This window comes from Ceratotherium simum, chromosome 29 (assembly GCF_057802395.1).
Source record: "Ceratotherium simum simum isolate JZ-2026a chromosome 29, ASM5780239v1, whole genome shotgun sequence".
NCBI lineage: Eukaryota > Metazoa > Chordata > Mammalia > Perissodactyla > Rhinocerotidae > Ceratotherium > Ceratotherium simum.
In genome coordinates, this window is record NC_141928.1 from 33,265,216 (window position 1) to 33,285,380 (window position 20,165).

The 20,165-nt window shown below is 42.1% G+C and overlaps 1 protein-coding gene across 1 annotated transcript in view; it reads right to left on the reverse strand.

Annotated features, from left to right (window-relative positions):
• Positions 1-1,274: 1,274 nt before the first annotated feature.
• The window catches only part of PLPPR1 (phospholipid phosphatase related 1), a 256,655-nt gene continuing 237,764 nt past the window's right edge, over positions 1,275-20,165 (reverse strand). Inside the window, exons 5-8 of the mRNA XM_014782029.2 lie at positions 15,599-15,849; positions 11,905-12,081; positions 7,661-7,792; positions 1,275-2,381 (exon numbers count right to left, since the gene is read on the reverse strand). Of these exons, the coding sequence (XP_014637515.1) occupies positions 2,349-2,381; positions 7,661-7,792; positions 11,905-12,081; positions 15,599-15,849 (593 nt within the window). The 3' untranslated portion in view covers positions 1,275-2,348. The remainder of the gene's footprint in view (positions 2,382-7,660; positions 7,793-11,904; positions 12,082-15,598; positions 15,850-20,165) is intronic.

Consider the following 20,165-nt stretch of genomic DNA (forward strand, 5'->3'; position numbering starts at 1 on the left):
TGAGCCCAGAGATGCCCCTTAGTTCCCAGTGCCCCAGTATGGTGTCCTGTGGAACATGACTCGGTCATGTACCCACACTCCCCAAGCCCAAGGCCAGGAAATTGGGGTGTGTGGCCTCCTAGAGCTCTTGGAACACTTCTGATAGGTCCTTCCAGATCGCAAGTAGAAAGAAGCGTAGAAGGATAACATGTTGTCAACTTAACTTGTGTTCTTGGAAATACCGTCTGGTAGTCAGACATTTAAATGGCCTTTCATTGCGATGGGAAATGGGTAATGTAAAATCAATATAGCCTGCCAGCACTTTTCAGAATGTCTTATCATGAACAAGGAAATAAAATTGAGCTCTCATTGCTTTTATAAAAAAAAAAACATAAAATATGTTTAGAAAAAGAAAACGAATCACTCTGAAATTGGGTGACATCGCATTTAGGTAGCTTATACAAGACTGAAGTGCCCAGGGCTGGCAAATCATTCCTTCTCATCAGCAGAGCGCATCCTTCTCATGAGGTGCTCCTTTCACCTACACCATCCTCTGAACCATCTGAGTAATTGAGAATCCTTTGGAAAGATGTGAACTTGGTCCAAAAGCATCTTGATGGACTGGAAAGAGTGGAATTTGGAGGCAGGCAGCCCTGGATTCTAATACTGACGATGACACGCAGACAGCACTACCTTAGTTAGGATCATCACAGCTTCCCTGGGCTCACTGTTTTGAGAACAAGCAGATTATGTAGATGAAAGTACGTACGTGGCAGAGCTTGAGCATCTGGGAGGAGTCAAGCTTTCAATACTCTCCTTTGCTTCCCCAACGTGAGTCAGACATCACTCAGATGTGCGTGAGAGTGTGTGTCTGTACGTGTGAATACGTTTAGGTCAGAATGAGATGGGGGATAGGGAAAGTTTTAGCAGAGGTAACTTTTGTTCCTAAAAACGACTATCTGACTTTTTATTGACAACGCAGATGTGTCTACAGGCAGGCTGAAGACAAACGGAGCTTGCTAGGCATCCAGAATGTGCTTCTGGGTGTCTTAATAATTTCAAGAATTCTTTTGCTTACACACATGCACACACACACTCTCTCTCTCTGACACACACACACACACACACTCATGAAATCACCTATCAGTCATGCCTCTAGGATTTATCTCAGCAGGCATGCAACTGAAAAGAATAAACATTTATTGAGGTCACTTCATTGTGACTCTGCTAAGACCTTTGCCCAGTGGATGAAATTTAAACAAAGGACACGAGCCAGAATACATTTTGTGATAACTTTTTTCTTCTCTTTAGAAAAAAAATATGTACAAAAAAAGCTAAGAAGAGCCAACATGGAAGTGTCAAGAAAACATTCTGATAGGTACAGACAAGGGAGCTCCTTCTCTCTGAGGAGTTACACATTAGTTATTACCATGCTAGAAAAATGAGATGCAGTTAAAATTCTAGAACAATTAAAAGCCACAAAGTCAAGCTGTTGCTCTGGGGCTCTAGGTTGTAGATGCTCTGATACCCTTTTCTGTAAAATAATACTGTGCAAACTGTAAAATATTCATTTTCATATAAAGTCCATACAATATGATATACAAAACTTTTGAGTTGACACAGGAGGCTGGTGCTGGCTGCTTTTTGGAAAGAAGGCTGTAGTGTCACCTGCCTGGCCAAGGATGTAATTCCAGAAAGATCTTGAGTTTCTTAGAAGGGAAAGGCCATTATCTCAGAAAGAATCATATAATCCCAACACCACTCAAATCCAGGATATTCTGCCAATTGTTTGTGTAACCAGATGACCTCATTAATAAATTACTTTAACTCGCAATACAATAACATGTTAAGAGATCAGAACACAAAGTTCTTTTTGAAAGTAATATTTCTTTCTGCACGATTGATTTTGAGATTTACCATTAACCAACAAGATCCTCCCTGCAACTCAAAAGTTAACTTTCATTAAAATTCAAAAATTCTGGAGGAGGCAGCAACTGTGGTAATAAAAGGTTAAAATGAGTTATATTAATTTTACTTCTGTGTCTATAAAACTGAGAAAAGAAGGTTTGTGTACAAATATCACAAAACAACGCCAACCATTGAATAAATGTGGTTCTTCAATGCACACTTGAACAAGAAGAAAACTTTGTTGGTTTAAAATTCTGGCATAAATATATTAAAGCTGATCAAAAAAAAAAAAATCAGAGCAAGCTACATCACTTCCTCATACAAAAATGTACAAAACATTAGCCTCTAACTAGATAAACATAATACTTGTCTTCACAGTTTGACATCCAGTAACTGTGTGTCTTGAAGTATTGAATTGGAAGGTGATTAAAAAAAAAACAGCTTGTAACACATCAGCCGTCTCAGGTAACTTCGGTCATGGAGGCAGAGTGATTCTGCAAACACAAGCAGATAAAATCTTAGTTGATTAACTCACGCACATCCTCATTCTTCCCTGAATATCCCCTGTATACTTGTCTCCTCGAGTTTGCACAGGCTGTTCCCTTTCCCTGGTCTGCTCTTCAAGGCCCCTCCAATTGTAATTGTTACCTGTTCCATTAAATCTTCCCTGATTTTTCAACCCAAATCAGATCCTCTCTTCATCTAAACTTGTTCTCTATATAATTCTGTGTTATATTATACTTACTCAACTATTTTCTAATATGAACTTCTAAGGATCTCAAAGTAACTTGAGCTGCATCCTACAATTTTTTTAATGTAGTATCTTTAATATTGAACAGTTTTAATTGTTGGAAATTTTCCATATGATTTATTCTTTGAGTCATGAGTTACATAGAAGTGGGTTTAATATTTTCAAATAGATAGGTTTTTTTTATTTCTAGGTATCTTTAAATTTTTCTTCTACAGAAAGCGGTGTGGGTGATGTAGGTTCCTTAAAATTTCTTGAGACTTGCTTTTATAGTCTTGTGGCATGGCTATTTTCATAATGCTTCATGTGTTTTGAGGAGGATTATATACAATGCACATCAGATCAACCTTATTAATCATCTATATCTTTACCATATTTTCTTTCCTTATTAATTACTGAGAGAAATGTGTTAAAACCTCCTACTATGATTGCAGCTTTGTCCATTTTTCCTTGTAATTCTATCAATTGTTGTTTATATGGCTTGTTTACATAACCTGTCACTCTTTTGTTTACATAACTTGTATATATAAGCCCCACCTTTTACAGGACCAAGGCTTTCTCTTTTGTTTGAACTTAAAACCCCCAGTCCATGGGACTGGCAAATACCTGAAGAAACCGTGGCTTTAGATTTCATTGATTAGTATGGGTTTCCTGATTCCTGTTTGTTTTTAGGACACCACAGATTTACATTATTTTTTGAGCGCTCAACCACACATTTTAGAAACTGAGTATACAGTATTTTTCAAGATACTTTTATCTATCATATTTGTGAAAACTAAGGTTTGATGCATTGCTTGCCCTAATGTGAAAAATAACTTTTCCTTTTATGTTTTTACTTTTATAATACGCTTTCTTTTTTTTTTTTTATAATTTTATTTATTTATTTATTTTTCCCCCAAAGCCCCCGTAGATAGTTGTATGTCATAGCTGCACATCCTTCTAGTTGCTGTATGTGGGACGCGGCCTCAGCATGGCCGGACAAGCGGTGCGTTGGTGCGCGCCCGGGATCCGAACCCGGGCCCCCAGCAGCGGAGCGCGCGCACTCAACCGTTAAGCCACGGGCCGGCCCTATGCTTTCTTTTTGAAAAAACTTTTTGGCCAATACTTTGGCCATTTATATGTTTATAACATTCCACTTAAGAGTAAGTGGTAAAGATAAGGTAAGTCAACATCCTATCGTTAACTAAGTTGGTGATTTGGGGCAGATTTCTTTAACTCTCCAAGTCTTTTTTTTCTATTTATAATATGAAGACTATAATATCACTAGTTTTGAATCAAGGGGTCCATTAGAATTCCTCTGCAAATGTTTTCTTAAATATAACTTTTTTAACCACAGAATCACTGAATCAGAATCTCCTGGAGTCAGGTCCCAGGCATCCGGGTCTCGCACAGATTGGATTCTTCTTTCTTTGTGTTAAAGAAAAAAATGTCTTCTTTCCCCCATCTGGGGCATAGGGAGACTTTATACTACACCTAGAGTGAGTTAACACAATTGTTTCATCCCTAATTTAATTTTTTGTTAACATAAACTCTGTTCAACAAGGACACCATTGCTCAACGCTCAATGGCTCAGGTGAACGTGAGGTGGGGCTGCAGAACGTGGAGAACTTGAAGCTGGTCTCTTAAGGATCATAATAACTCTATGGAATCTAGAAGGGGGTCTCTGTGAGATCACAATAACACTATAGGATCACAAAATGCTTTGGAAACTTGACCATTTTTGTTTTTTTGGATTCTATAATTATTTACTTTTTGGTTTCTCTCAGTACTTGGGAAAGATCTTAGAAGATGCACTCTGTCTCAATCAACTGTGCTAATGGGAATCATAGAAGGCAAATGCTCAAATTTGAGTTTTAGAGAGGAAGAAAGAGCACTGTAGCTCTGGGGGCTCCATGTGGCGAAGGCAAAAGAATGTCTCAGGAGGAAGGAAAGGAGAATGACTGGGGACCCTCCCCATCCATCTTCTCCCTGAGGTATTTTGAACAGCGGGATGGATCTCATGTGTGTGAATGTGTGCTCTGAAGAGGGCTTCATATCTTCTCTCAGATCCCAAAAGGTCCTCTTCCTGGGAAGATGGTTCTATCCTAGAAAGTACAAAGGAGCAGCTTCTAACAGAAACCATGGCTGCTGGAGTTGCTCAGGCCGCTCTTGCCCACAGAGGAAGACACAGGGCATATTTACTTTGGAAGAGCTGTAGCTCAGTTCAAACTCACCAGTTCTGTGCAGCTCAGTTCAAACACACTGTCCCCTATAGTCCACACTCAGTGCTGAGAGTTGCAGATTTCAAAAAGGACTTTTCCTTGAATGAAATCTCAGGCCGTGTGGTGCAGTAGGAACAAGCAGAGCCTTTGGAATTAGATGGGCCTGTGTTTTAATTTTGATGGGGTGACCTTGGGCATGTTACTTAAACTCTTTGTGCCTCACTTACTTCATCTGTAAAATAGGATAATAATGCCCATTGCAGGATTATTGTGAGGACTGAATGTGATGACTCAAAATAAATGCTCATTTTCTTTTATTGACCAACAAATAAGGGTATGTCTTCCTAACTATCCAAGTGGAAACATTTGATACTAAAAGCAGACATTTGGTTACTTGAATCTTCCACAGTTGGTATGGAAAGCTCACCTGAGAGGCAACACTTGCCATCCACCTTCCTGTAGCTTCATTTTGACTAGCCTGCAGAAGTCCTGTTCATTGTTTCTCATAAATTTCCATTTTCCATGGAGGTTCAGATAGTGACTATGGTTTGATTTTAAGTTCTTGGTTTTGATTAAAGGGTCTAGTTCAGGTTTTGATTCTGGGTTGCATCTATCCATCCATCAAACATTTATTTCACACCTAGTGAATGCCAGGAAATATGGAGCATAAGTAAGACGTGGTTCACGAGGTTAAGATCCTCAAAGATCTCCAAGTCCTTGGGGGAGGCAGATATGAGGGGACACTATTGGCACTAATTTTGAGGGGCAATCACATGAGTGGCCCAAGCCTGGTATTCAAGAAAGGCCTCAAATTGTATCTAGATGAGGTGACACACAGGGAAACAAAGACACATCAACAGATTTGAAAGAAGTTCAACTACTGCCTGTAGTGAACAATGAATTAATATATATTTTTAAAGAATTCTTTGCCTTGTGAATAGCAATGTTTGAAACCCTGTTTGGCACTTCATTTATCAAGTGAAATCCCCCCAAATATGGTCTGGACATCTTTTGACCTGGTCAACTATTAATAGTCCTAAGGGAAAAGAGAGAGAGAAGTATGGAGAAGGCTTCAGACTGAGGGTAGTCCTTAAACAGTGTTGGGCAGAAGGATGGGGTGGAAAGGGGGTGTTTTTAGACCAAAATGTTCAGGGCAAAGTGGAAGCATTTACAAGGACACAGAGACTGACCCATTTGTGGAACTCAGCAAATATTTCAGTTTGCTTTTTAAATTCACCTTTGTCTTCAGTTGCTTCACCTCAAAAATAGAGAGAACCACGCTGACTTCACTGGGTACAGAAACATAATTAGGAAAGAAAAACCAAGGAGAGGCCATTTCACTATTTCATTACAAGGTTATCATTATTTAGCTTATTTCATCATTCAACCTGCATCAACAGGCTGTATATAAATAAACCAGTAATAAATTTTTCAGTACGTTATTTCTAATTAGACCAAGTCAAAATTTTTACCTTAATACAGGTTAAGGGAAAACAAACAAAAATGTACTTGGCATTGGGTTGAATGGAGAGCCTGAAATATTTTTCCCAAGATGAAAATAGCTTTATTTTTTTTCTGGTTCATTAATGAAACTAGAAAGACTTCATTAAATGTGAAAAGAAATAGTTTATCTCAGAGAGATGTCTGATAGTTAATAATCTTTAAATAGTGAAAAATATTTTCTACTATACTGATATGAAGTACATGATAAGTCCAGTGGGAGGTGATTTGCTTTCTCCTTGCACTATGGTGTAGTAAGGAAATGCCAAATACAAACAAGATTTCAAGATAAACAGACTATTACAGAAAATAAACATTTTAGCAGGACTCAGCTACCTGAAAAAAGTGGCATGATAATAAAACCTTGTTTTATTATTAGTTTTCCCTTTCTCTGTCCGCTTAAAGAACTACTCATCCCAGCTCCCACATGCGCTAGCTATGTGTGGCCCTGGGCAAGTAATTTAACAACACTATCTTCATATTCCTATCTTTATCTGTGAGATGGGAATTACACTATCAATTCAATAAGGTTTTTGTTCAAATAAGAATATATTTGTAAAGCACCTAGCAACTGTCCCAGGCAAAGTAAGTGCTTAATAACATCTTGCGAGCCTCCTTTCTGCTGGCAAGTCTTCTCCATGGCTTTCCTGTGTTCCCAGACAGAATTGATTTTTTCTTCATTCGTATTCACACAGCACTTTGTGGGCCTCTGATTCTGCATGTCATATTATGATTACTCATCGATATCCACGGTTCCTGATCATCTGTGAGTTCTTTGAGGGCAAGGACCATGAGGCTAATTATTTTCTGTATCCCTGGCACGAAGCAAGGTCCCCGTGTAAATAGGTGATCAGGAAGTATTGTTACATTGATTTTTTGATTGTTGTCATCAAAATAGCTCCAAAAGGACACTTAGATAATAACCTTTTTAATGTGCTTCCACTTTACATCTATCACTGGATGCAACAAAACCTTTTTCTTTCCAAATATTGTGCTAGTTACTAAATCAATTGGCCTCCCGCATGATTGGTCCAAATTTCATAAATGTGGTATTACATTGGATGTCCAGGTATCTTGAAGCAGCTGGGGTTTAAGTTAGACACTACTAAGAACTTCCTCAGGATTCATGATTGCCAAGCCCCAGAATGAATGCAGGACTAACTGACAGAAGCTGTGAAGTTCTTGAGGGCCTTTACATCAGATTTGTATTGATGCTGGCAGGATTCGGTGGTTTCCCGCTTCCTGTAGAGGAACGGATTAGTGGACCTCCCAAGATAACAGGCCTGAGCCTGTGGGTTGACTGGCTAAAACCACTTTACTATACCTGTGCACTTAAGGTTTCCAGAGGGCTTTCTATCCTTGGGAAAGCCATTAGGGGCACTCCACGGGGGTCCTCGGGTTTGGGTTTGGAAGGAGATCCTTGTGTTCCTTTAAAGTTATGGACCACACACATTCCCTGCAGGATGAGGGGAAAAGATTGAGGTCAGACTGCAGCCATCAATGCCTGGCCACCTCTGAGGCTGGCAGGCCTTCCCCCTACAACATCATCACCATACTGACTTTGTTCCTTTGAGCCAGCAGGTAGGGACCATGGAAAGACCTGGAACACGGCCCAGGGTGTCTGCTGAGCACATTCTAAGTGCGAGGAAGCATCTGTTGGATCACCAGATGGCCAGTGACAATCAATCCACCCATTGAGTCTGTTTCCTCACCTGTAAAATGGGAATAATAATACCTACCTTGCATTTGTAATGATTAAAGGACACAATGAATGTAAACCACCTCATAATAACAGCTCATGCTTCCTGAGGGCCACCACGTATCTGGCACTGTCCTGAGAGTTTTACCTTATTTCATTTAATCCACCCAACAACCTTACAAGGGAGGTGCTGTGGTCATCTCCAGCTTAGATAAGGAGGCACAGCCAGGTTAGATAACTTGCCCAAGGTCACACAGAGATTTAAACGCCACAGCCCCTAAATCACATGGCTATAATATTCTGCCTCTTAACAAGTGCCAAACATACAGCAGATACTCAGTCAATCTTAGCTAGTCTTAACTCCTACCTAAGATGATCATCCTTAAATTACGTGATTACTATTTTCTTGAGATTAAATAACTCATTGGTGGCACTTTTCTTTTCTTTCTTTCTTTCTTTCTTTCTTTATTTATTGTGAGGAAGATCAGCCCTGAGCTAACATCCATGCTAATCCTCCTCTTTTTGCTGAGGAAGACCGGCTCTGAGCTAACATCTATTGCCAGTCCTCCTCCTTTTTTTTCCCCCCAAAAACCCCAGTAGATAGTTGTATGTCATAGTTGCACATCCTTCTAGTTGCTGTATGTGGGACACTGCCTCAGCATGGCTGGAGAAGCAGTGCGTTGGTGCGTGCCCGGGATCCAAACCCGGGCCGCCAGCAGCGGAGCGCGCGCACTTAACCGCTAAGCCACGGGGCCGGCCTGGCACTTTTCTTTTATCGCTTTCATTAAAAAACTTTCCCAGGGCTGGCCCAGTGGCGTAGTGGTTAAGTTGGTGTGCTCCGCTTCGGCGGCCCAGGGTTCGTGGTTTTAGATTCCAGGCACGGACCAATGCACCGCTTGTCAAGCCATGCTGTGGCAGCGTCCCCTATAAAGTAGAGGAAGATACGCACAGATGTTAGCCCAGGGCCAATTTTCCCCAGCAAAAAGAGGAGTATTAGCAACAGGTGTTAGCTCAGGGCTAATCTTCCTCACAAAAAAACCCCAAAAAATCCCTATAAATTATAACCCGTTTTTCTTTATTTCCGACTGAGGCCTCTTCATAACTGAGTCTGTTTTTACCATCTTCTCTGCTTCTTTTGCCCATGTAGAGTTTATCTGTCCCCGTCTGTACTCTCTCCTCCACTGTTCTGTATCTTTGTTTCTAGATCCAGGGGCTTTGAATCTTTCCTGTCACTCTTCAAACCCTGCAGAACATTTACATAAATATTCTCTCCCTGGCTTTCCTCCACTTCACTCTCCAGCTCTCTGAAACTTCCTCCATTCAGGGAATGGGAGAAGAGGAGGGCCTAGGAGCTCTGGAGTTGGAGACCCAGGTCAGATTCACGGCTTATTGGTTGGATGGCCATTGGGCAAGTTACTTATCTTTGAGCCCCACTTTCCTCTTCTATAAAATGAGGATAGGAATATTGTTAGGGTTGTCCTAGGAGCACATGATTTGATGTATATATAGTGTAGGGCATGTAGAAATTGCTCAACTAATAATTTCCTCCCACTTTCATCTTCATAGGAAACACAAAACAATAACGAACGTGTACTGTAAGTATACACCCATTCTCAGACATTGCTCTGCTCTCTGTCTCCCCTCCAAGTCTCTGCTTTGGAATGCCTCCAGTCTCTTCCACGACATCCTTCCCCTCCCATTTCCCAGCATAGTGTGTGCATATGTGAGGTGTGTACATGTGCACACATAGACACAGAGGGAGACAGTGGGGTCTGTCTCCTGCCAGAGCAATTCAACAGCAGGTCTGGGTCTTACATAAAGATCATTTGTGGAAAACAAATTTTGACATTTGCCATCCATTGGGAAGGCAATAAGAGACCAAATAGTAACTGAGTGGTAGGAAACAGGGCTGCAAGTTACTGAGAGAAAACAAGTTTAATGTTAAAGCAGAATTTGTAGATAGGGCCTCAGCAAACTGAGGACTTCACAGATTCCATCCCATAAAGATCCCATGAAATTGCTTGGGACAGTCAGCACTGCTCTTTCTCTCTGGCCAGGGGTGGCTGGCTCCAGACGGATGGACAGCAAAATTGTTTGGCTCTTCTCTGAGCCCAAGCCTTCATTTATGTACCATTGATCTCTCTTTGAAAACCCTCTCTTCTCCTCAAGTCACCTGTATTCTTTCCTTCTTTTAAAAAGCAGTTTTAGGAAAATATTCCTTATGAGACATCAAATCTTAGGATCATCTTAGCACCACTTTTCCTGCAGCTTCACCCAGAGAATTGGCATTTAAGTTCTTCATCTTTCACTATAGAAAGAAAGCCTGGATCCATTAAAAATAATTTTGAATTACAATGGAGCCTGCCAATTAGTGTTCTGAGTAAATGTGAGCATTTTTCTGTGAGTATCTTAGCAGATAAAAAAGCTGGGAAACTCTGAGTTAGAGGTAGGAAGAGGCATATGCGTATTTTGTATGTTGGGGAGGGCAAGGAGGAGGGATAGGACAAGGAGGAATTAGGTCACAGGACTGTGAAATCCATCTGACTTCACAGATGCCAGTCTTAATGGGTGCTTTGGGCCAGAAAGGGCAGAGTGGGAAGAGGGACACCCAGACTGTGATGGCTTCTATCTCCTGGGGGAGAGTTGCTGAATATTATTAGGGGATTCCTTTCATATACAATATGTGAAGCTCCAGTCCTGGTGATTTACTGTAAATCCTTCTGGGCGTATTTTAAATCCTTGAAGATAATTAAAAACCTGCACCTTGATGGTATGCACATTCAACGGAATACTACACAGCAAGAAAAAGGAATTAATTATGGAAACATGCTACAACATGGATGAATCTCAAAATAATTTTGCTGGGTGAAAGATGTCAGGAAAAAAAAGAATACATACTATATGAATCCATTTATATAAAATCCTAGAAAAGGCAAACTAATATAGAGTGATGGAAAGAAGATCAGTGGTTGTTTGGGAATGAGGGGAAGAGAAGAGTGGAGAGAAGGATGTATCTGTAGGTCAAAATTGATCAAACTGTACACCTTATGTGCCATTTATTGTATGCCTCTCATACCTCAATAAAACTGTAAAAAGAATAAAAACAAGACAAAAAGCAATAAAAGTTAACCTCTTCTCTTCCAATTCAACTCAGATTAAGGGATTTCCTAGTGGAGTGGGTGGCCAGGCCCCTATCTATTTGAGGAACTAAAACATCATCAGAAATGTAAAGACATGGAGAAAACTGTATTAACAAAAACTCTTCTCCAGCAAGATTTTATACATGGTTGAGAAACCATATATATATATTCATATAGTGTAAATAAGATGCCTAAAAGCCCTGTCCAGATAATAAGAGAGGCCTTCTAAAAGGTCTGGGTATGCTCAGCTGAGGGTTTTCATGTTTCTGAGTGGGACATGCAAGTCTGGGCCAGAGCTGAATTGCTTGGGATGCTAGAGAAGGGGCTGTCTGCTTCCAACAGGGCTTTTGCTCTTCCCTCAAGCAACACTTAGCTTCTGCTCCCAATACATTCTACACAAATATTTAAAGAACACTGGTTTGAAGGTATGCCAAATTACTAGTCTGCCCGGCCCCTGGCCCAAGTCCACTGTTGAAGGGAGTGGAGAAAGCTGTCCTTTATGGGCACTCCTCTCCCTCACTCCTAGAGGGAAGATGCAATCATATTTCTGAAAGAAAAGGAGCTTTAGAAATCATTTTTGCAGCAAAAGGATGCATAATACTTGGAGAATAACTGCAACTCACGAGGTCAGGGTCAGAGGAACATGGACTTAGACTGTGAATTCTGGGAAAGCTGACTCGCCCTGATCCTGGGAAGCCTTCAGAGGGCACAGGAGGGAAGCTGACCTACCAGAAACAGAGCTACAGCAGTGCCCAGGATGAAGCCCGCAATCACGTCGGAGCAGTGGTTTCGGTACTCAGACACCCGGTTGAGGCCTGTCAGGAAGGCTGTGCAGAGGGTCCCGAGGCACAGCACCGGCTTGGCCAGTCGACTGCTCTTTGTCTTGATTGTGCTTGTGATGTACATCTGGAAGAGGACAGAGACTGGGGAGTGACCGGGCAGCCTCTGCACATGGTGCATATACACGCGTGCACGTACACACACCAGCACATGCAAACAGGGGCGTGCCGAAGCAGCCATACCAACTGGTTGAACAACTCCACTAAGCTACCTCGTTAAGAACGTGGGTAGGAAACTAGCACAGCAAGAACAAGGAATAAATATACACAAATCATGGTGTTTTGTATTCTAGTGGGCATGTGAACAGAAATTACAGTGACACAAAGAATGACTGCATGATAATGATCAGATTTAGAACACGCAGTTTTTATGCAATAAATTAAAGAACCATTTGGGGTATTAGGAAACCCATGTAAGATTCTCAGATACCAAATAAACCCTCTATGAGAATGAATTTTACAGAGAAGACCAGGTAGGTGAGCGGCTGCACGGTTTTCTTTTTGCGTCCCTCATAGTTCCAGCTGATTCTTCACACCTTCGGTTAATAAATACAAAAGTATTGACTGAGTAGCTGATTGACTGAATTAGAACTTCCAAACAAGTGTGTCACACAAATGGGTTTCAGCTGTGCTGGAAAATTGATTTCCCACATTCCTTGGGACAACTGTGATCAGCTCTATCCATTCATTTACTCCAGTGTGTTTTAAAATAGTAAACTTTTCTACGTGTGCCACCACATCCAAAAGGTTGGGAAGACCTGAACTAAGTAAAGGATGAGGTAATTTATGGCACCTAAGATGCAGACTGTTCTTATGTCATTGTGAGGAGCTGAGCAAGACTCTTAAGTTTCATATGCTCAGTTATCAAACGTATCCTTGGTGGCCTAGAGCAGGAAGATGTACCTCTCACAAATAAGTACTTTGTTAGATCACCTTTGATAATGATTACAAGAAACCACTAGAGGGCACTATCGATCCATCATTTCTTAACAAATGTGCTAAATGAGTTTACAACCCTGAGAAATAGTATGTCGATACTTAAATTATAGTCTACAATGTGGTTGTATGGCCTGAACATATAAGTTCAAATAGATGCATTTTACAATGTTACAATGGAAACTGTTAATTTCCTAGGATGATGTTTCAACACGTGTGAATACAAAAAGATGGGGTTCTCTTGACTACATAACAGATGCCCTACAAAACTGGTTAGATCTGTTACATAAATGAGAGCATATCATTACACCATTCTGAGGCTGTGTAGGAAATGTTACTTAACATCTATACTAGATATATTTAAGTTTATTTTTTATGCTTCTATATTGTTTTTTAATTATATCCTTTATAAATCTTTTGTATAAGATTACAAACTATTAGAAGTGTGGGCCTATGGTTAGTATTCTTCACAGTATCAACTAATACTTAGGAGATCCTTGTTGAGTAATTTCTGAAAGCACTTCACACATAATAGGGGCTCAGAGAATGTTCACACAATTGGAATCTTGTTTCAGGGTTTATCTGATTATAGTCTGTCTGTGGGGCATGATCTGAATTGGATTATATCTGAATCCTTGAAAACATGTGCTATAGCAGCATCTATTCTGAGTGAGCTGACTATACTCACTTCTTTGTTCCCCAAAAGAAATTTATATCTCATTTGATGAGATAGTAGTTTATTATGAGTAACGGATTTATTTTTATAACAATGTTGTAAAAATTAATTTCACACAGCAATGACTTTAAGATAAAAATACAGAGAAAGGTACGAGAGTACATTGCTTCATATAACTTAGGTTCTAGACAACTTAGGACAAATCAATACTTTGAAAAATGGCAAATATGCTAAATGCCTTAGAGGACTTCCTTCATGTAAAAAATACCCGGCATAAATTTTTTTCTTTTTTTGGTGAAGCAAAGAAGCCTCACCAAGCTACAATTGATCTGTTTTGCAAATTGAGGCATTTATATCATTTACATTCATGTTTCCTTAGTGTGGGGCAGCTGAAATAACTTTTATCATGTATTCATTAAAAAGTAGATCTAAAAGGAATAACTAGGAAGACTTATTTGGGCTACTTGGTGGTTGACAAATTGATCCTATAGATGTGATCCTGTAAATGACACACAAAGGAACCATTCTCTTAAAGAGAACATTCAGCAATTTATTTAAAACTCTGCTAAATAGACCAGACCTGTAGAAGGTCACCTTTTTTCCACCCTGAATCTAAGTATTGGGGGCGATGGCCCGGACACTCTTCCATCAGAGGCCGACTCTCGGTAGGGAGCACAGTGACTCCCACTGGAAGGGGTGGGAACGAGCTCCCCTTGGGGTGGGGCGAGGGAGCGCTCAGAATCTCTGGGAAGAATGGATGGTTTGAAAGGGGTCTTTCCTCTGCCTTCTCCTTCCCTCAGCTTTCACTGAGAATCACTAGACTATCCTGAACATAAAATAAGTTAAGTAGGGAAAATGGGTGTTTGCAACCAACAGTTCCTCTTCCCCAGGTAAATACACATGATACCCAGCCTTTGCGCTGATCCCTATACTTCTACACTCTCCGGAAGGAAGCACAGGCCAGAGAAAGGTGAAATCACTTCCAAAACGGATACAATCTAAGAGTGGAAAAATAGGAGGGACACCATTGTTTCTTCTTGTATTTTAAGACGTGGGACACGCTTTAGGTTTTCCCGATGAAAGTAAAAAATTTAAAGAGACCATTATACCCAGTGGGGACAGTCAAAGCCTGTGGGATTTGGGGAGCCGTGAGAAGTGAACTTCCGGGTGTTGGGGGTCTTGCGGGATCACGCATCTCTCCTGGCAGAGTGATGGGGCAGAGCGTGAGGAGGAGCTGAGGAGAGCTGTGTCTATCCTGCGTCTGCTGCATCGCCAGGCAGCCATTCACATAGGGCCAAACCTGCAGATTTGTAGGCAGGTGTGAGAAATGTGTGCCATTCTGGAACCAACCAAAACTTTGGCAAAGAGTTCTGGGACAGTGAGAGAATCTCAGACGCGGTGCCAGAAGCCTGGGTCCCAGCTCTGACTTTGTGTTTCTCAGCCAGTCTCTGGGCCTCAGTTTCTGCATCTCTAAAATGGGAAGATTTGACTAAGTGATTATCAACATTCTTTCCAGAACTAATATCATCTGGCAGGTCAGAATATTACACTGGGATGTTGGGGCTGGGGGCAACAACATGATATAATACAGGAAAAACATATTGTAAGGAGACTTTAAAAATCACTATAGGCACAGGCCTGGTGGCGCAGTGGTTAAGTGCACGCGCTCCGCTTCCGTGGCCCGGCTTCGCGGGTTCGGATCCGGGCTGGGACCAACGCATTGCTTGTCAAGCCATGCTGTGGCGGAGTCCCCTATAAAGTAGAGGAAGATGGGCATGGATGTGAGCCCAGGGCCAGTCTTCCTCAGCAAAAAAAGGAGGATTGGCAGATGTTAGCTCAGGGCTACTCTTCCTCACACACACAAAAAATCACTATAAATGACAGCGATGAAAGAAGGAGAGTGAGCAGGGGAAAGAGACACACATCTCAGCCAAAACTGGACTTGGGAGAGACGCCCAGCTCGCACACTCACTGTGGCGTATAAGGCGGAGTAGATGCTCAGAGCAGCGTGTTTGGAGGGGAAGGATCTCCGAGCCTTCTCGATCACGTCCAGGTCGCCGGTGCAGATGTTCCCGTTGTTGATGAACTGGTGGTGCGCGCGGCAGTCCGCGCTGGTGTAGTTCGGCTTGCACACCGTCAGGAAGTACGGCGTTAGGTGTCCGGTGACCACTTGTCCGGCGTTGACAAAAATGTCAGTAGCAAAAAGTCCAAACGCAAATACCCCTATAAGCAGATTTAAAACAATCATTAGAAACGGCAACATGCACCGTCGACTGGTTTTGTCCCTGAGAGGAGACACAGCGTGAGTGTCCACGACGACCTATCAGAAAGGTCCTCCCAGAGTCTAACTGTCCCCTCACCTGATCTTTCCAGCGAGTGGTGCCTGCTTCCCAGATCGCCATTTCTTCCAGATTGAGGCTGACAGTCTGCTGATAGCATTTCACTGTTTTGTATCAGTAAATTACAGGCAAGAAAGAACTTGAATTTTGGAGTCATCTAGACCTGGGCTCTACTAGTCTCACCTCTGGTGACTCATTCACAGTATAAGTTATTTACCCTCTCTCAACTTTGGAACCCTCAGTTACAAAATGGTGGGGGAAGCGATACCTCAGAGAGGAGTTGGAAAGATGAAATAAGATACGTGCAAAATACCCTCTATGGTCCCAGCATTAAGTAGTTATTCAGCATCAGTTCTCTTTCCTTCTATAGAAAATATATTCTCCCTGGTCCTGTTTGGAAAGGCAAATTCTCCTCGGAGGAGTTATTTATAACGTCACAGCAGGTGAGAGTGAATGAGATTGTTAGAGAGTTGTTCCTGAAAGAAAGAACATTGTTCCAGAAACTTTGATTGAATTAGATGTTTCATTCGATGTTGGAAAGAGAAAATGAGAAGAAAGGCAGAGTGTTAAAGATGAACCCCGTTGACTGTATTAACTTCCTATTACTTCTGTAACAAATTACCGCAAACTCAGTAGCTTAAAACAACACAAACTGATCCTCTTACAGTTCTGAAGGTCAGAAGTCCAAAATAGGTTTTTCTGGAAGCTCCAGGGTAGAATTCATTCCTTGCCTTTTCCAGCTTCTAGAAGCTGCCTTCATTCCTTTTCTTGTGACCCCCCTTTCAGCAATGTCATTACAATCTCTGCTTCCATGGTCACATCTTCTCTGACTCTGACTCTCCTGCTCCCTCTTATAAGGACCCTTTGATTACATTGGGTCCACTTGGATAATCCAGGATAATCCCCTCGTCTCAAAGTCCTTAATTTAATCACACCGTAAATTCCCTCTTGTCATGTAAGGTAACATAGCCACAGTTTCCAGGGATTAGGGTATGGACATTTTGGGAGAGGGAGACATTATTCTTCCTACCACACTGGCTTTGCTATTTGGCTGAGAATCTTGTGGGTAGGCTATATTTCCTAGATTTTATCTGTTCTCTGGTAAATTCCATAGGATTAGCCCCAATAAGCTTGAGCATGGATAAGCAAGATTCCTTATAGGAGGCTTCACTGTGAATTCTTTCAAGGCCTACAGTACATCTATAGATTATCTGTGGACTGTCGTTTGTTAAATATATCCAGAGGGGCTGTGCAGAGCCAAGGTATGTACAAGTCGCTTAAAGGGATAAAGAGGACTTCAAATGCAGCTCAATTATGGGGGAAGTTGGCAAGTGTGGGAGGCAGTGTTAACCCTTGTAAATGTCAAGGGTCTAGTATAGTTTCAATTAAGTTTCTACCCAATTTTGACTCCCACATTCAATGTCCTGAATCTACAAATTGTGCTGATGTTAGTACCCAGAAGTTAATCCATTACAAAGGTGAAGACAGGTTTGGTTGAAACCTTCATCCGGTTTTCATTTTGATCTGTATCGATTGCTATAATTTTCTTTTTTGTGGCTTTGCCAGGATGCGCTTTGTCACAACAAGAACTGGCTCCTGTAATGGCTCCAGCCGGCTCACCCTCATGCCTCAGAGAGTAGGCACTCATTGATCACTTGTGGCAATGTTCACCCCCAGGTTCTGGAAGTCTGAATGGTTAGGAATTTTTTTGCATCTTCAAGCAAAGACCAGGTCTCTGGCATTTTCAAGGGGCAATAAGTCTATCTAGACACACTTTTCCAGGAAACTAGGGTAATTTATGATTGAAAAGGGAAAAGTGACAGCATTTTCCTCTGGCATTTTATTTGTCAGAAGTGCTTCCAATTAGGGCGAGTTTGTTTTTTCTGAGACAGAGGAATTCTGGGTTCCTCAGAGTGGTGTCTGCAGTGCCAGCTCCATGGTCACCATGATTCTGTGATGGGCAGCTTTCGTCTTTGCTGTCATGTGATATCGTTGCTGCAAGTTGCTCTCCTCTCTTCTCTCTGCCTCTTCTTGATCATGTCTGCTTCTCCTGGCGGCTTAACAAGCATCTCCTTCCTAAACACTTCGTCCTGGTGCATTGGATCTCGCTTCAGAAGGGCACTGCGGCAGCCCGAGGAACCCACCTGCCTGGCACAGGCCGTGCCAACAAAAGGCACTGGAACCTGCATCGGTGACTCACAGACGTCGGATCACGTGGGGATTTTGTCAGGAACTCCAGCCATTCCTCTGTCACTTAATCCTGAGCTCCTTGTGTGTACTTTACAAGCCTCAGAAGCTAGAAATAGCTGCTTTTGTCCTGAGAGTCAGGAGGAACGCCATTTACGGTCTCTTGTATTGCAAGGTATGATTTGAAGATGTTTTTAAAAATGTCTATATGCCCCAAAATTGGTGACTAAAATTCTTTAAGTGAGATTATATTTTTGACATTTTAGCAAATACATTTTTCAGTCCTGTAACCCTCACTAGCGGGTTCTGTTTATCTCATGGCTGTGCTCCCAGTGGCTTCAGGGGAGCTGGTTAAATTTCTGAGTGGATTTACAGCAGACACAAAAGTCTAAAAGTAAAGTGCTCTTGATTTGCCACAGCTCTGTATTTCAGACACTTGCTGTTATTGTGTTGCTTTGTTTGTTTGGAATTCCAAAAAGGCTTGGACGGGAAGAACAAGAGCTGTGGTCTGGAGGACGAGACCGCTGAGGTTCTAAAATCAGCCCTAAAGCAGGCAGGGGAGGACGCGGCTGACAGAACCCTGCCTGGTCCTGCTGAAGGGATGAAGGGGACATGCTCTCTGCCTCATGCTGGCTGTCAAACTCCAGGGGCAGGCGATAGAAATCTCCAGAACGATTTTTGGAAACCCAGTTGAAGTGTGTCCTGTGCTTCTTAGAGTGTAGCTCAGGAGCCCTGCAAGCCTTTTAGAGAAGTTTCACACCCAGCATGGTATCAGGGCAACAGGGCACCTGCATTAACAATGACAGAGGGAGGGTCAAACTGATTAGCCCAAGGGCCACCACATAAGACCCGTATGTTCCGGCATGGAATGGGGTAAGTGGTTGTGAATTCCCACATCCCTCAGGGGTGAGGGGCATTAGAATGCTAAGAAGACCAGGCGGCTAGAAGAAGCCTGGAATTAGGACAAAAGGACTGGCCTCTGTTGATGTCTGTGGTCCCTGTCATGATGACACAGATCAGCTAAGGAAACCTTTGTGGCCTAAAAGAATCTGACACCCATCAGGCAAGCCAAAGGATGAAGAAAGAGGAACATGAAGGTGTTAAAAAGTCCTTATTTTTTTCCTCAGGGTTTTACCTGGATCCATCTGACCTCAGATAGGATGTCTTCGGACAAGTTAGGGTCTTTGATCACTAGTAATTTAGGACGTGGGGGTGAAACTGTGACCTGGGCCCTGCTATGGAATCAGTGCAGGGTTCCACCCTTTTACTCAACCAAGAATGTGGTAGGAGAAGTGGTGACATAACCAGCAAATGTGCATGACGAGGATCTTTGAAGCCACAGACAATTGGTGCACTGGCAAAGGATGATAGGGCTCATACCAGGATATCTTTAGGCCTCCTGAACAAAGAACTTGTCAAAACACATAACTAAACTGCTCATTGCTGAAGAGGACTGTGTCCCTTTCCTCACTGGAGACCATCGTTAGGAAGCCTAGACCCACACAGTAGAGTCACAATTAGCAGGGACTGGTGGGGTGAGCAAAGGAAAGACTGACTTCCTTTTAGGCACAAAGAACCTGTGACATTAGGTGAAGCCTCTGAACTGAAGGCCAATTGTTCTATATTAAATTATAACCGTGTAATTTTCCAGTTTAAAATGGCACCTTGCTGAGAGCTTCTGATAGAGCATCTCCCAATTGTCCACTAAAATATACATGAAGACAGTGAAAAAAGATGGCAACTCAAAATGCCAGCCCAAGGAAGAACCAGTGAGAGGTTTCTTTCTCTCTCTCACGCACACAGTTTTACCTTGTGGAAAACTCATGCTTCTCCTCAGAAGACAGAGATCACCGGGGAAAATCTGGGGAGTGATTTTCTCTCTCTCCTACAGTCTGGCCCCTGACTCAGAGATCCAGGATTTGGACGGCTTAGAAAAAAGGGCTGCTGTCACTCCACTGGATGAGTTCTGCTCTTTGAATTTGCCTGGAGCTGCCTCCTCTCCTCCCTCATTCT